The 15,000-nt window shown below is 45.8% G+C and overlaps 1 protein-coding gene across 4 annotated transcripts in view; it reads left to right on the top strand.

Annotated features, from left to right (window-relative positions):
• Positions 1-15,000, top strand: part of kcnc1a (potassium voltage-gated channel, Shaw-related subfamily, member 1a) — a 67,627-nt gene that overhangs the window by 30,301 nt on the left and 22,326 nt on the right. For all 4 annotated transcript variants that reach the window (XM_080841007.1, XM_080841008.1, XM_080841009.1 and 1 more), the window contains exon 2: positions 9,457-10,420. In XM_080841007.1, coding sequence (XP_080697133.1) covers positions 9,457-10,420 — 964 coding nt within the window. The remainder of the gene's footprint in view (positions 1-9,456; positions 10,421-15,000) is intronic.

A 15,000-nucleotide genomic window follows, 5' to 3' on the forward strand; every position in this document is an offset into this window, starting at 1 on the left:
ATATCTATGTGATTCGTAAAGGGTTTCATTCCATCAATGTTCAAGTGATCTGTGACGCTCTCCACACGACTCAGGCGTTTCTGCAGCCTTCCAGGGCGCTACGCCTTCGGATCTGAAGCGGGATACAATGGCTATCAGTCACGCACCTCTCTTATCACGCCATCCATTATGCCAACCACTCAGCAATGGCAATTGAATATTGGGCAAACATAGGTATCGCACTGTTCTCACTGCGTGGTTGCAGCTGCGCTAAGCCTGCACTTGTTGCGAAAGTGGCGCTCTGCATTAAAGAGAACACACGCACTCACATGCAGAAACAGACTCAAAAACACACGCACAAATGCAAAATCATACTTACCCACTCTCTCTCACACACATACACACACACATTGTGGTCGCATTCTGCATTAAAGAGAACACAAACACTCACATGCAGAAACAGACAAATACACACACATTGATGGCACTGATTTAATGAGACACACTGCATTATCCAGTACACACACACTCATATAAAGAAACAGATATGCACACTCAGACATACACTCTCTCACACACACTCTCTCTCTCTCTCTCACTCACACACACTCACTCACTCAAACACACACAGACACACACACACACACACACATACACACACACACACACAAACACACAAACACACACACACACACACACAGAAAGACACACGCACACATTTCGGTCGCTGATGGAAAGAGGCACACTGCATTAGACAGAGTATGGCCCTATCAAGCAGAATTATCTCGTTTGCTGTGCCTGCTGCTCTCTTATTTATGCCACACACACACACACACATACACACACACACACACACACACACACACACACACACACACACACACACACACACACACACACACAGACACAAACACACACACGCACGCACGCACACGCACACACACACACACACACACACACACACACACACACACATACACAGCACAGACTCATCACTTGTAAAGTGCATGTGTTATTTACTCACATGCAACATTGGGAATAGCATAACAAACACGTAGACATGTATCCATGATCACCTTTCAAAGTTTAAAGTCTATACCAACACACACACAACCTTGTGAATGTGTGTGTGAGAGAGAGAGAAAGAGGGATAGAGAGGATTGCGCTTACATAAGAGAACGTGACGAGCTTTCATGTCCAAGAAACAAGGTAGAGAAGCAAAGGAACTGGAATAGAGAGAGAGAAGAGGAGAAGTGAGAGGAAGAGAGAGGGAGGAGTGGAAAGTAAGGAAAGGAGGAGAGGAAATGTGTGCGTGATAGAGGTCAAAAAAGGTGGGAGTGGAGAGGTGAGAGGAGAGGAAGAGAAAGAGGGGAGAGGGAGAGAGAGAGAGAAGAGAGGGAATAGAAAGTGAAAGAAAGAAAAGAGGGAAGGGAAAGGAAGAGAGAGAGAAGAGAGGGAGAGGAAAGGGAGAGAGAGAAAGAGAAGAGAGAGAGAGGAGAAGGAGGGGAAAGGCCTACCTCAAGTACATCAAAAATAGATCAGCTGCCTCCCTCTTCCTACTTACATCATCTCTTTCTCTTTCATCTCTCTATCACCCTCTCCTCATTTCCCACTCCCCCTCTCTTTCTTTCACTCTCTCTCTTTTTCTTCATCTCTCTTTCACTCCCTTTTCCTCTGTCTCCTTACCTATCCCTCCCCCTTTCTCTCCTGCTCTTTCTCCTTAGCTCTCACTTTCTTTCTCCCTCTCCTTTTCTCTCCTTTTCTCTCTCTCTCCCTCTCTGCAAGTTGTTTTGGTTCAGTGTGTGGTAGGAGTGCGGCGATAGTTCTAGGAATAAAATCACTAGGACTGATCTTACCTCACGCAGACAAATGAAGCACGGAGTGCAGATGACTGTGAGTGTCTAGACTCTAATCTCAAGCAATCTTAATGAAACTAGTCAACAGTGACTCATGGAAATCACTCCTGAATAATGAAGCAGTGAGCAGTTTCAGCAGAATGATGGCAAGTGATGTGATAAAGTGATGTCAAAAACATTCAACAAACCTTTTACATTAAACTACATTTTGCACTATCTTTTACATTACACTACATCACGTGTAATACGCGCGTGTGTGTATGTGTATGTGTGCACGTGAGTGTATATACAGTACTGTGCAAAAGTTTTAGGCAGGTGTGAAAAAATGCTATGAACTAAGAATGCTTTGAAAAATGTAAACAATAAATGTTTATTTTTGATCCATTTACATGGTAAGACTGAGCACAGCAACAAGACACAACGTAGTTATACTGCATCAGCAGGGTCTCTCCCAGACAAAGATTTCAAAGCAGACAGGGGTTTCAAAATGTGCAGTTCAAGCTCTTTTGAAGAAGACGTTGAGGATCGTAGACGCAGTGGTCAGCCAAGGAAACTTAATGCAGCTGATGAAAAACCCATCAAGCTTATTTACCTTCGAAATCGGAAGATTTCAAGCTGTGGCATCAGCTCAGAACTGGCAGAAACCAGTGGTACCCAGGTACAGACATTTACTGTCCGGGGAAGTCTGGCCAGAAGTGGTCTTCATGGAAGAGTTGCAGCCAAAAAGCTCTACCCCGACAAGGAAACAAGGCCAAGTGACTGAACTAAGCACGAAAACATAGAAACTGGGGTGCAGAAACATGGTAGAAGGTGCTCTGGACTGATGAGTCAAAATTAGAAATATTTGGCTGTAGAAGAAGACAGTTTGTTCGCCGAAGGGCTGGAGAGAGGTACAATAATGAGAGTCTGCAGGCAACAATGAAGCATGGTAGAGGTTCCTTTCCAGTTTGGGGCTGCATTTCTGCAAGTGGAGTTGGAAATTTGGTCAGGATGAATGGAGTCTTCAATGCTGAGAAATACAGGCAGATACTAATCCATCATGCAATACCATCAGGGAGGCGTATGATTGGCACCAAATGTATTCTGCAGCAGGAACATAACCCCAAACATACAGCCAATGTCATTAACAACTATCTTCAGCTTAAAGAAGAACAGAAAGTCCTGCAAGTGATGGTATGACCCCCACAGAGCCCTGATCTCTACATCATCGAGTCTGTCTGGGTTTACATGAAGAGACAGAAGAATTTTAGGAAGCCTACATCTACAGAAGATCTGTGGTTAGTTCTCCAAGATGTTTGGAACAATTTACCAACCGAGTTCCTTCAAAAACTGTGCGCAAGTGTATCTGGAAAATTGATGCTATTTTGAAGGCAAAGGGTGGTCACACCAAATTTTGATTTAATTTAGAATTTTCTTCTGTTCCTTCACTGCATTTTGTTAATTTATGAAGAATTGATGAAAATAAACTGTAAACACTTCCATTTTTGAAAGCATTCTTAGTTTACAGCATTTTTTCACACCTGCCTAAAACTTTTGCACAGTACTGTATGTGTGTGCTAGTGCTTGTATGTGTGTGTGTGTGTGTGTGTGTGTGTGTGTGTGTGTGTGTGTGTCTGTGTGTGTGTTATTGTGAATGTGCACACTGAAACAAAAATAAGATTGTTTTGAGTCTTGGCTCCCACAGTATGCTGTGATGTGTTGGTCTGCATGTGTGTGCGTGTGTATGTGTGTGTGTGTGTGTGTGCGTGTGTCGGTGTGTGCGTGCGTGTGTGTGTGTATGTGTTATTGTGAATGTGAACTGAAACAGTAGTAAGATTGTTTTGTATCTGGGCTCCCACAGTGTGCTGTGATGTGTGGGTCTGCAGGTGGGAGTTATTGCTCATAGTTTGGGTCAGTCTGTTCCCTCCACCTGTGCTGCTGTGCTGTGGAAACTACACCTAAACCCTCTGTCTCATACACATAAACACACACACACACACACACACGTTTAAACACCTAAACCCTCTGTCTCACACACATAAACACGCACACATACTCTACGCACACACACGTTTAAACATCTAAAGCCTCTGTCTCACACACTTAAACACGCACACACACACACACACACATATACACGCACACTCATGCAGACCCACACACACTTTACACCTGTACTGTTACAGACACAGTTAAACCACTACCTCTGTCTCACACACCTAAACACTTAAAGGCACCCAGTGCAACTTTCGAGGCTTAAAAATAAACATTCAATTTCTAGTCTTTTTTACACGTAGTAAGTTTCAATAACTCAATACCATTACATACCGACATTCAAGCAGCAAAGATGAGACGTCGTTGTGTGGTGAGAACTGATAGAAAATCGATAACAACAACAATCGCCGCCATTTTCTTTATTTTTTGTAACCTACAATAAATAAAGCAGGCTTCCAGTCAATGGAAAAATGGCTTCTCCCCACCGGCGATTGTTGTTGTTTACGATTTTCTATCAGTTCTCACCACACAAGGACGTCTCATCTTTGCTCCTTGAATGTCGATATGTAATGGTATGGAGTTATTGAAACCTACTACGTGTAAAAAAGACTAGAAATTGAATGTTTATTTTTCATTGAATGTTTACATAAAGTTGCACTGGGTGCCTTTAACCCTGTGCATTTGTCTTATACGCACCCCAATTCTAAATTCTGTACTGTCACACACACTTATACAGATGGGATTATTTATTTCAGGACTGTATATTACATTTTGTTTTAGATATGACTGTAGCTGGTCAAGCTCAGGCTGGACCTTGGTTGTGGTTTATGTGAGACACCTGCAGACACACACACACACACACACACTCATTGCAATCTGATGAGCTGAGATTTGAGGCAGTGGGGGTTGGCAGATCTGACCTGCTGTAGGACATCATGTTCTTGTTGCCGTAATGGTAGAGGTCCTGTTTCACACAATCCTTTCTGATTCAGGGTTGTATTCTGATCCCTATTACACTCTTGCTAAACCTGGCTAAACAAAACACTACTGCACGTCTGTGTGTGTGTGTGTGTGTGTGTGTGTGTGTGCTGTAGTTATAAGGGTAGCATATCAGTAGCTGGCTTATTGTTGTGCGATCTGCCTCCCTTTCTGCACTGTTGGTTGCTCTATGAGTGTCACTTTTGGTCTGAATTCTGTGTCACGTGTCCATTTTGTGACTAAAAGGTTTGCACTGAGTAAGTGGGATACTGATCTAAAGCTGCTTTTTCGTTGCCTGGTTATGGCTCAACTAAACCCGACTGTGAGGGACCGGACGGTCACCCCACGATGTTTTTGGGATGTGGCAACTGGACTGTGTGGTGCAGTGTGGAAGAACAGTGCAGGAGGTGGTGGTTGTCATAAAATTATATATATATTTATTTACACAGGGAATAACCCCAACACTGTGCCCACACAATAAAACAAACAAATCAAGCACACCGGCCGTACTCACAGGTACTGCAGTACTCTGCACCCTGGGCACCTGCTTGTCGTACTTAGGCCCAATCACAGGCACCTGTTTCGGCCCAAGCCAGGCCCCAAATCTAGGCACAGAGACTAACCTGAAACTAGAGTACATCCACTGGCCATCGTAACAAAATACCTACATACACTAAACACAAGGCACACAAACATGGTACAGAGACAAGGCTCACAGAAAAGGTACACAGAACAAGGCATACAAAACAAAGCTAAAAGTGTCCACGCATCTAGACACGCACTGTTTCACCTTACTCCGGTAAACAGGGAAAGCAGTGCACCTGTTTCTCCCCAAAGTTCTGTAGCTGACTGTCGTATGCCTCTCTTGGCAAAGTCTCTTTTTAGTGAGCTCATCAGGCACCCTTTAAATACACAGGCCACTTGGCTAAATTAGCTCCAACATTGGAATCAGGTGTTCCAGCCCCAACCATTATGGGGGCGGAGTCGAAATGTCTTAAAGGGCACCATCCATTTTTTCCACACCGACTCTACTTGCCGTTTCTGGTTTTCCATTTGGTACCACCTCCAGTGAGGTTTCAAGCGAGCTGAGGCAAAAGGTGATGTGAAAACACTATAGACTACTGAGTGGTCACAGAGAATCATCACTAGAATCCCCATCACACATATGCTAACATTAGCTACCAGGTTAGCATACCCTCTTGCTTCGCCTTTGAGTCGTCTCATCATCTGAGCTCTGGTGTAGGAAAGCCCAAACTCTCCTGGTTTTTTCAGCAGTCTTTTGTCTTGCTGCCTTCAGCCTCTTTCTAAAATAAAACTTGACTCCTTGCTATGACAAACAACCACATACCGAGCTCATGGCAGTTTCAAACGGTGTCGCTATGACGACCAGCTACATTGAGGAGATTCTAATGCAGGTACCATGCAGTGGAAAAGTGACATTAGTCCTGCTGAAATGCCATCTTGTTCCAGACTACGATAATACTCAGTGTTGTTCTGACTGAGAACCCACTGTCGTGGAGCCTTTCTGTAATTTATGGCCTTCTTAATGGACCAGCTTGTAGCATGATAAAAGGTTAGCTTTTCCAAGACAGGGAACATAAAAGGCTAGCAGATACATTGCTCTGTTTTCCTGAGAGTGTTTAATCTGGTTAGCAGCTCGGGATCCTCACTGTTATTAGCTGGTCACATGACTGACCTCTGCTTCCTGGAACGACTGGATAGCGGGGAACTGAGGCTGTGACTGTGATGGTGAATCACTTCTCAGCCCATTTATTGATCCGATGTCCCAACCTTTTTTTTCACAGATCCTTTAGTACACCCCAGTGATTGATATCAGACAGAAGAGGATAATAAACGCCGTAATGTGTTAAAGCAGACACATACAGCTAGAAAATACTGCACAAGTTGGATTCTATGTCGCATTTTGGGAATGTTTTCTAAAAATGTCTTGTGTTGTGTACTCATGCATGTTGGCTGCCCATTAGCCGATCGGATGGCTCAGACCCATCCATGTGTTTTATTAATTCACTTACTTCGTTCAGCACGGGCCAGTGAATTTGATATCAGATGGAAAAGGGAAAATAAACCACCTACAAATTTCATGTGTGAAAGCAGATGTATGCAAATACAAAATACTGAAGATACCAGTGGTGTTCAGTGATAGCAGACTATATGTCAGTGGAATCACGGTTCTGGAAAATTGTTATGGAAGGTCAGTAAATGTTAATGTACAGCCATGCTCCATAACCTGTGGAGGTACAACACTAAGTTTAATGTCATAGTTCCTGTGCATATTCCTTTGTGTGTCTGCTGAGAAACTATTAATTGTTGTGTTGTAGTTAGCTTCCAATGAGCCTTTTGTATCTACATGGGCCGCCATGTTGCACCACCATGTTTCTATAGTAGCTTCTATACACTGGCAAAAGATAGGGCTTTTCGTGTTGTTATTTGACAGCCACCGTAGGTAGTTGTACACACTTGTAAAGTGAAGAATATTCAGCTGGTTGCAATTCAGCAACCTCACCACTACATTCCAGTAAACAATACACACTGTACGGTTAATGTGTCTGTACTACTTACTGTAGCTGTTGGCTGGCATTTGTAAACACCTTAGCTAATGATGGGAAACTGATGTGTTGCGGACAGTGTTCACTTCTCTGTAGTATTATCTGATGGTCTGGTGTGTAGATCTCTGCAGACTGTGTGTGCACTGGAGCTATCTCTGTAAAACACCTGGTCCTGGTCCACAGCAGATCCATGTCAGAGTTTAGTTCTGCACCAGGATCAGCTGGTAGAGTAGCATAATGTAGTGTAGCATCCTCATGCCAGTAGGGCAGTTGGGGCGTGCCCTTACACACACTAGCAGACACACACACACACAAGGTATGATCAAGGAGTCCTCTCTATGGCTCTCCCTCCTGGTCTGCTGCAGCTCTTTAATATTCTAGTGGTGTTAAGTGGGCTTACACAACCTCCCCCCTCCCTCCACACAAACACACACACACACACACACACACACACACACACACACACAGACAGATAGCGCTGCAGGATATGTGTGGCCGACGGGCTAATTTACAAACTGCGGAAGCTCACAACACTGTGTGTTAAAACACCTCTCGACATCAGCATGCTCCACAGAGATGACATACACTCCCCCGGCCATGAGTGTTTGCATGTGTGTGTGTGTGTGTGTGTGTGTGTGTGTGTGTGTGTGTGTGTGTGTGTGTGTGTGTGTGTGCGTGTGTGTGTGTGTGTGTGTGTGTGTGTGTGTGCACGTCTGTGTGTGTGTGGGAACCTCACGTGAATTTGAATGAGCTCTAGACTTTTAACTGAACAAGCTTTGTATGTTAAAATAAAATACTTCATCAAACTCCACAGGGGAAGTTCCAACCAAGTCGTGTGCTATATCTACTGTCTGCCCGAGTGAGCCCTTTGTTGGTTATGAAGTCTCTGGTAGTATAACGCTGTTCATATACATGAGCTCTGGAGTTTTTATTGAGCCAGATGTGCGTTACAATAGCTCTCGAAATCAACAGGACTAGTGTGCACTTCCAAGGCTAGGAATATGCTGTGTCATCAGTCTTGAATAGTGCACACTTTCTAGACCACAAGTGTGCTGTGTCATCAGTTGACAGAGTGGGCCTGTGTTGGTAGTATGGCACTTTTCATATACATGAGTGTGTGTGTGTGTGTGTGTGTGTGTGTGTGTGTGTGTGTGTGTGTGTGTGTGTGTGTGTGTGGTTGCACTTTTGAGTGTTTACGTGAATTAGCCCAGTTTTAATTGAGTTTTAATTGAGCCAGATGTGTATTTTAACACTCACTATCAGCAGACTCGACAGGTATAGTGAATTTCCATGTAGGGATGAATAAAGTATCAATCAATCAATCAATCAAGCAAGCAATCAATCAATCAATCAATGTATCTATTCATCTATCTATCTAATTATCTATCTACATATCTATCTCTATATTTTTGTATAATGGACAAGGATTAACTCACGAGAAATTAATTGATTTATTTAAAATAGGACTGCAGGGACAGCTGTTACTTTTTGCGATTGGGAGGGGTAAATTTGGCCGTGTGCGAAAATGGGCGTGGTGCCATACGAGTAACACGTTCTGATTGAGTAAAGGTCAGATAGCAGGGTTAGATCTTATTGGCCGTAGGGGTTAGCCAAACAAAAAATCGATAGGAGAGACTGGATTACTTTTAAAAAGGCAAACGTGCTATTCATACTGTAAGATAATCCATGGACCATCTTCCTATTGTGGCCTAAATACTACAACAAAATCGGTGAGAACTACGCACCTGAGCTTCTGATTTCTGATTTGTGAAAAAAGACGACACTTTCTACCTATCTATCTATCTATCTATCTATCTATCTATCTATCTATCTATCTATCTATCTATCTATCTATCTATCTTTGTGGTTGCACTGGTATTGATTGCTATGAGTATTTTTGTCTAGTATGTAACAGGGCATTATGAGTATTTTTGTCTAGTATGTAGGGCAGTATGAGTACTCGGATGCAGTCATACAATGCTGATTTATGATTACTCGTTTCTGGATCCAATGTCTAATCTAAACATTTTCTCCCCCTCTTTCTCTCCCTCTATCTCCCCCTCCCTCCATCTCTCTCTCTCTCTCTCTGTGCTCCTCTGCAGTGGATAGCATTCATCTCTCTCTTCTTCATCGTGGTGTCCATCAGCACCTTCTGTCTGGAGACGCACGAGGCCTTCAACCCCATCTTCAACCGCACAGAAATAGACCCTGTGGACAACAGCACCCGCTACTACCAGGAGACCGAGACGGTGGCCTTCCTCACCTACATCGAGGGCGTGTGCGTGATGTGGTTCACCTTCGAGTTTTTGGTGCGTGTCGTCTTCTGTCCGGACAAAGTCAAGTTTGTGCGCAACACCCTCAACATCATCGACTTCGTGGCCATACTGCCCTTTTACCTGGAGGTGGGTCTCAGTCACCTTTCTTCTAAGGCGGCTAAGGACGTGCTGGGCTTCCTGCGCGTGGTGCGCTTCGTGCGCATCCTGCGTATCTTCAAGCTGACGCGTCACTTCGTGGGGCTGCGCGTGCTGGGCCACACGCTCCGCGCCAGCACCAACGAGTTCCTCCTCCTCATCATCTTCCTCGCCCTGGGCGTGCTCATCTTCGCCACCATGATCTACTACGCCGAGCGCATCGGCGCCGCGCCCAACGACCCGCGCGCCTCCGAGCACACGCACTTCAAGAACATCCCCATCGGCTTCTGGTGGGCTGTGGTCACCATGACGACGCTGGGCTATGGCGACATGTATCCGCAGACGTGGTCGGGCATGCTGGTGGGGGCGCTGTGCGCTCTGTCGGGCGTGCTGACCATCGCCATGCCCGTGCCCGTCATCGTCAACAACTTCGGGATGTACTACTCACTGGCCATGGCCAAGCAGAAGCTGCCCAAGAAGAACAACAAGCACATCAAGCGCGCGCCGCAGCCCGGGTCGCCCGACTACAAGTCTGCGCTCAATTCGCCGCTCCAATCGCCGCTCCAATCGCCGCTCCAATCGCCGCACCACAGCACGCAGAGCGACACCTGCCCCCTGGCCGCTCAGGTGGAGCATACAGACACGGACCGCACAGGTAGGACAATCCTCAGGGGCACGTCAATCTGACCAGCCGCATCAGATCGCTCGAATGAACGAATGACGGAATGACGGAATGCTCCTTATCTTTTCCTGTTTTTTAACCACAACAACAATAAAGCCACAAAACCAAACCCCCAAAACCTCTCCGCTACCTCATCCTCTGTCTTCTCCTACAACACCCCCATCCCCCATCCTCCCTCGTCTCACCTCTCTGACTCACCGGCACCCCCTATTTTCTCTTTGCTGAGCCTGCTCTGACCTCTGGCCAATTGCCTGCCCTGATTGCAATCTGTCAACCAATCACTGCTCAGCATGTCAGAGCCGCTTCATTCATACCTTACCAATCAGCATCGGCATCACTCACATTCTAACCAATCAGCAGCCGGTTTGATGATAACACCTTCACCTTCCACTCGCGAGATATCAACAGCAGCTTCCTCAATCTCAGTCAACAGTTAACTTTCCATGTGAGATCTCATTTCATTTCACATATTCACACAAATGCCCCTGAATGTTTCTGGACCACAAACAACCCCCCCCCACACACACACACACACGCACATGTGTACAGTTTGGGGGTCAGGCTTCAGGCTGCACGATGCCAAGGAAAACCAGTGGCACATTCATCCAAGAGACCCCTTCATCTTCTCTCATCCGCACACTTATCTCAGTCTAGACGCCCCAAAAAGGAGGAGGCCTGCGCCCCATTCAAAGCACAGGGGACCCCTGAACATTGACTAGCTCGTTGACCTTGCCCCTGTCTTATCACAGGCAGTCCGATGACCAGATCTGTAGCCAATCTGACCCCTGGGTCCCCAGAAAGCAGGCAGTTCTTTCCACTGTGCAGACTTAGCAGGCTTAGCAGGCTTAGCGTCCTGATTGCTGCTTGAATCAGTCAGCAATTTGTTGCCTAATGGGTTGTAGCGACACAAGTAGCTGTTGTTTGCCTCTGGCTTACTCAGATAGCGCTGAATTTGAGCTAGAGGACCAATTACCTGATTAGCCCTTTATCTGGTTCAGAAACCTGAATACGATCAGCTGATGATTAGCTGTGCAGTTCTGATGGGACCACAGAAGCCAGCAAAGTTAAACAATAGCCAGCAAGTGATGGTAATTGATTTTGGTGGCGTTTGGACAATGAGAACTAAGCATATTGTTGAGATATGTGTGCAGACAGTGTCCTTCAGTAGTAGCCAGAGATGTCTCAGCCTGTGTCATCAGCCTCAGCTTGGAAAAAGGTTTTTATTCAGTCTGAGGAATCAGAATAAAATCCTAATGCATATGCATATGCTTGTTTGTGTGTGTGTGTGTGTGTGTGTGTGTGTGTGTGTGTGTGTGTGTGTGTGTGTGTGTGTGTGTGTGCGTGTGTGTGTGTGTGGTTGTTTGTGTGTGTGTGTGTGTGTGTGTGTGTGTGTGTGTGTGTGTATATGAGCACTGAGTGTGTGATGGCAATCACCCATGCAGTCTTCCTGAGCAGAGAGGGCCAGGCAGTTAGAGTACCTCTACAGGCTATCTGTCTCTGTGCTCTGTGATGGATGCTCCTCCATGGGCCATCACCATCAGTGTAGACCACCTGTCAATCATCAATCAGTGTCCTCAAAGGGCAACCCTGATGGCTGCAGTCTGATGGACAGCTCTCGCTCTCTTCCTTTCTCTCTCTCTATCTCTTTTTTTATCCTCCTCCCCCTCTCTCTTTTCTCTTCTCTTCTCTTTTTTTCTCTCTCACACACATTTAGAAGCCACACACTTACTCACACACACACACACACACACTCACACACACACACACACACACACACGCACACACACGCACACACACACACACACACACACACACACACACACACACACACACACACACGTGCACACACACACAATCACACACACACAATCACACACACAAATTAACTCTCTTTGTGTGTCTGTATCAGACAGGTGTTGATCATTCTGTGTTTAATTGAGTAGGAGAGACAGGAGAGGTGTGCGGTGTGAGACTCAGTGTTTCTGCTTGACTTTCTGCTTGTTTCCCAATCAGCTGGAGAAATGGACGTGGGCGTCTGTCCCTTCTGTCTTTCCCTCTCTCTCCACTCTTCTTCTGTCTCTCCCTCTCCCTCCCTCTCTCCTATCTTCTCCCCAGCTCTATCTTTGTTTATTCTCCACTATCTTACTCCCTCTCTCCCTCACTCTTTCCTCTACCTATTCTCTTCCCTCTCTCACTCCTCCCATTGTCTTTATCCCTCTTTTTTATCTTTGTTCTTTCTTTCTTTTCTCCCCTCTCTTCGACCATTTGAACTGAAACAGCTGTGTGTGCCAGATTTTCACCACCTCATCCCTCTCCCTTTCTCTGTCTCTCTTTCTCTCTCTTTTCTTTTCTCTATCTCTCTATCCCTTTATGTACTGGTAACCCTTTATTTGGATAGCCTGCCCACAGAGACTTCACAGATGGTTTGTTGAAATTCAACTTCAGTCTTTCTAATTGTTCACTGAAGATCACCCTAACCAAACCCAACCCCTTACCCTAACCTTAACCATGAATTGTACTTAACAGAGTTTAAACAGATAGTTTGTGTATAATCTGAGCATCTGTCGATAGTCTATAGGGGACCATCCAAATAAAGTATCTCTATAATCAGAGCATCTGTAGATAGTCTTTAGGGGACCATCCGAATAAAGTATCTCTTTAATCTGAGCATCTGTAGATAGTCTATAGGGGACCATCCAAATAGATGTGACCTTTCTACTTCTCTTCCCCCTTCTCTTGCAGTCTTTTCTCCCTCTATCTGCTCTCTGTCACTCTCACTGTTATCTCACAGCCTCCCTCGCTCAGTCCTGTCTCCCTCTCTCCTCTCTCGCTCCTGCTATCTCCCTGCATCTCATCATCTCCCCTCCTCCTCCTCCCTTTCTTTCTTGTCTCCATCTCCCTTTCCTCTTTTCCTCTCTCCCGATCTGCTCCTCCCCTCTCCTCTCCTCCTCCCCCTCCCTCTCTTCTCTCTCTGGTGATAAGATATGGCCTGTTGTAATGAATCACTGGTTATAAAGCTTTGTACTGGTTCACACACACACACACACACAGACACACACACAGACACACACACAGACACACACACAGACACATACACACACACACACACACACACACACACACACACACACACACACACACACAAAAAGCTACTTGCCAGTTTGTCACTGAGACCCAGGGAGGGATCCTCTATTGGCTCATTCATCAGCTGACTCCAGAACAGACCTGGCCTTGGTCTGGCTCAGACGTGGCCTCGGTCTGGCTCAGACGTGGCCTCGGTCTGGCTCAGACGGGGCCTTGGTCTGGCTCAGACGTGGCCTCGGTCTGGCTCAGACGTGGCCTCGGTCTGGCTCAGACGTGGCATTGGTCTGGCTCAGATGTGGCCTCGGTCTGGCTCAGACGTGGCCTCGGTCTGGCTCAGACGTGGCATTGGTCTGGCTCAGACGTGGATGCTTAGACAGGTCATGGTGTTACGAAAGACTACAGATGTGGACAATGAGATGGCACTGCTCAGCGCCACCTACTGCCCTCACACTGCCACTGCAAAGCCAGCTGGGAGTGCAGGAGGTCGTAAAAAGGGCAAGACAAACAAATAGATCCTATTTTCCTCTTTCTTTTCCTCTATCCACGTCTTTATCTCTGTTCCTCTCTCTTTACCTTTCTCTATCTCTCTCTTTGTTCCTCTCTCCATCTCTCTCTCTGTTCCTCTCTATTGACCTTTCTCCATCTCTCTCTCTGTTCCTCTCTCCATCTCTCTCTCTTTACCTCTCTCCATCTCTTTCTCTTTACCTCTCTCCATCTCTCTCTCTGTTTCTCTCTCCATCTCTCTCTGTACCTCTCTCGATCTCTCTCTCTGTACCTCTCTGTCTCTGTTCCTCTCTCCATCTCTCTCTTTACCTCTCTCCATCTCTCCCTCTGTTCCAGAAAGACAGATAGATCCATTCCAAAGGTCACTGTCCCCTGGCCTGAATGACTGGCTTTAGCATAGTCTGTGTATGTCAACCAAAGCCAATAACTGTCTGAATACTGCCCTAAACATTCAGCCTATGTTTGATGGCATTAGCTTGTAACATTACCATGGGCAGACCACTCATAAAGGTCATAGGTGGACTACTATGGGTTTAAGTTTCATAGCCACTCAACCAACAGCTGTCTATGGACCACACATAACGTCTTGGTCACTGCAGGATGCCCTTTGGCTTTGGATAAAAGCATCTGCAAAATACCAGACATTTACCTTTCCGTAAAGATCGTAGATGAAGCACTGTGGGTTTTAGTTTCATAGCCACTCAAGTGACAGCTGTGTATGTTATGGCTGTGGAATAGACCCTGCAGGTCCACCATAGACATTAGTCCCTTCATGTCCACCATAGACATTATTCCCTTCATGTCCACCATAGACACAAAACAGTGTGAAAGGTCCTCTGGAGCTTCAGGCATTATCAGCAGTGTTCTTATTAACCAGTTCTGAACAGAGATGACATCACCATGGGATCCAGTTTCATGGCCACTGGGTTAACAGCCGTCTTCGGGTCCAAACCAGGACCAGATTT

This window comes from Sprattus sprattus (genome assembly GCF_963457725.1).
Source record: "Sprattus sprattus genome assembly, chromosome: 6".
Classification (NCBI taxonomy): domain Eukaryota; kingdom Metazoa; phylum Chordata; class Actinopteri; order Clupeiformes; family Clupeidae; genus Sprattus; species Sprattus sprattus.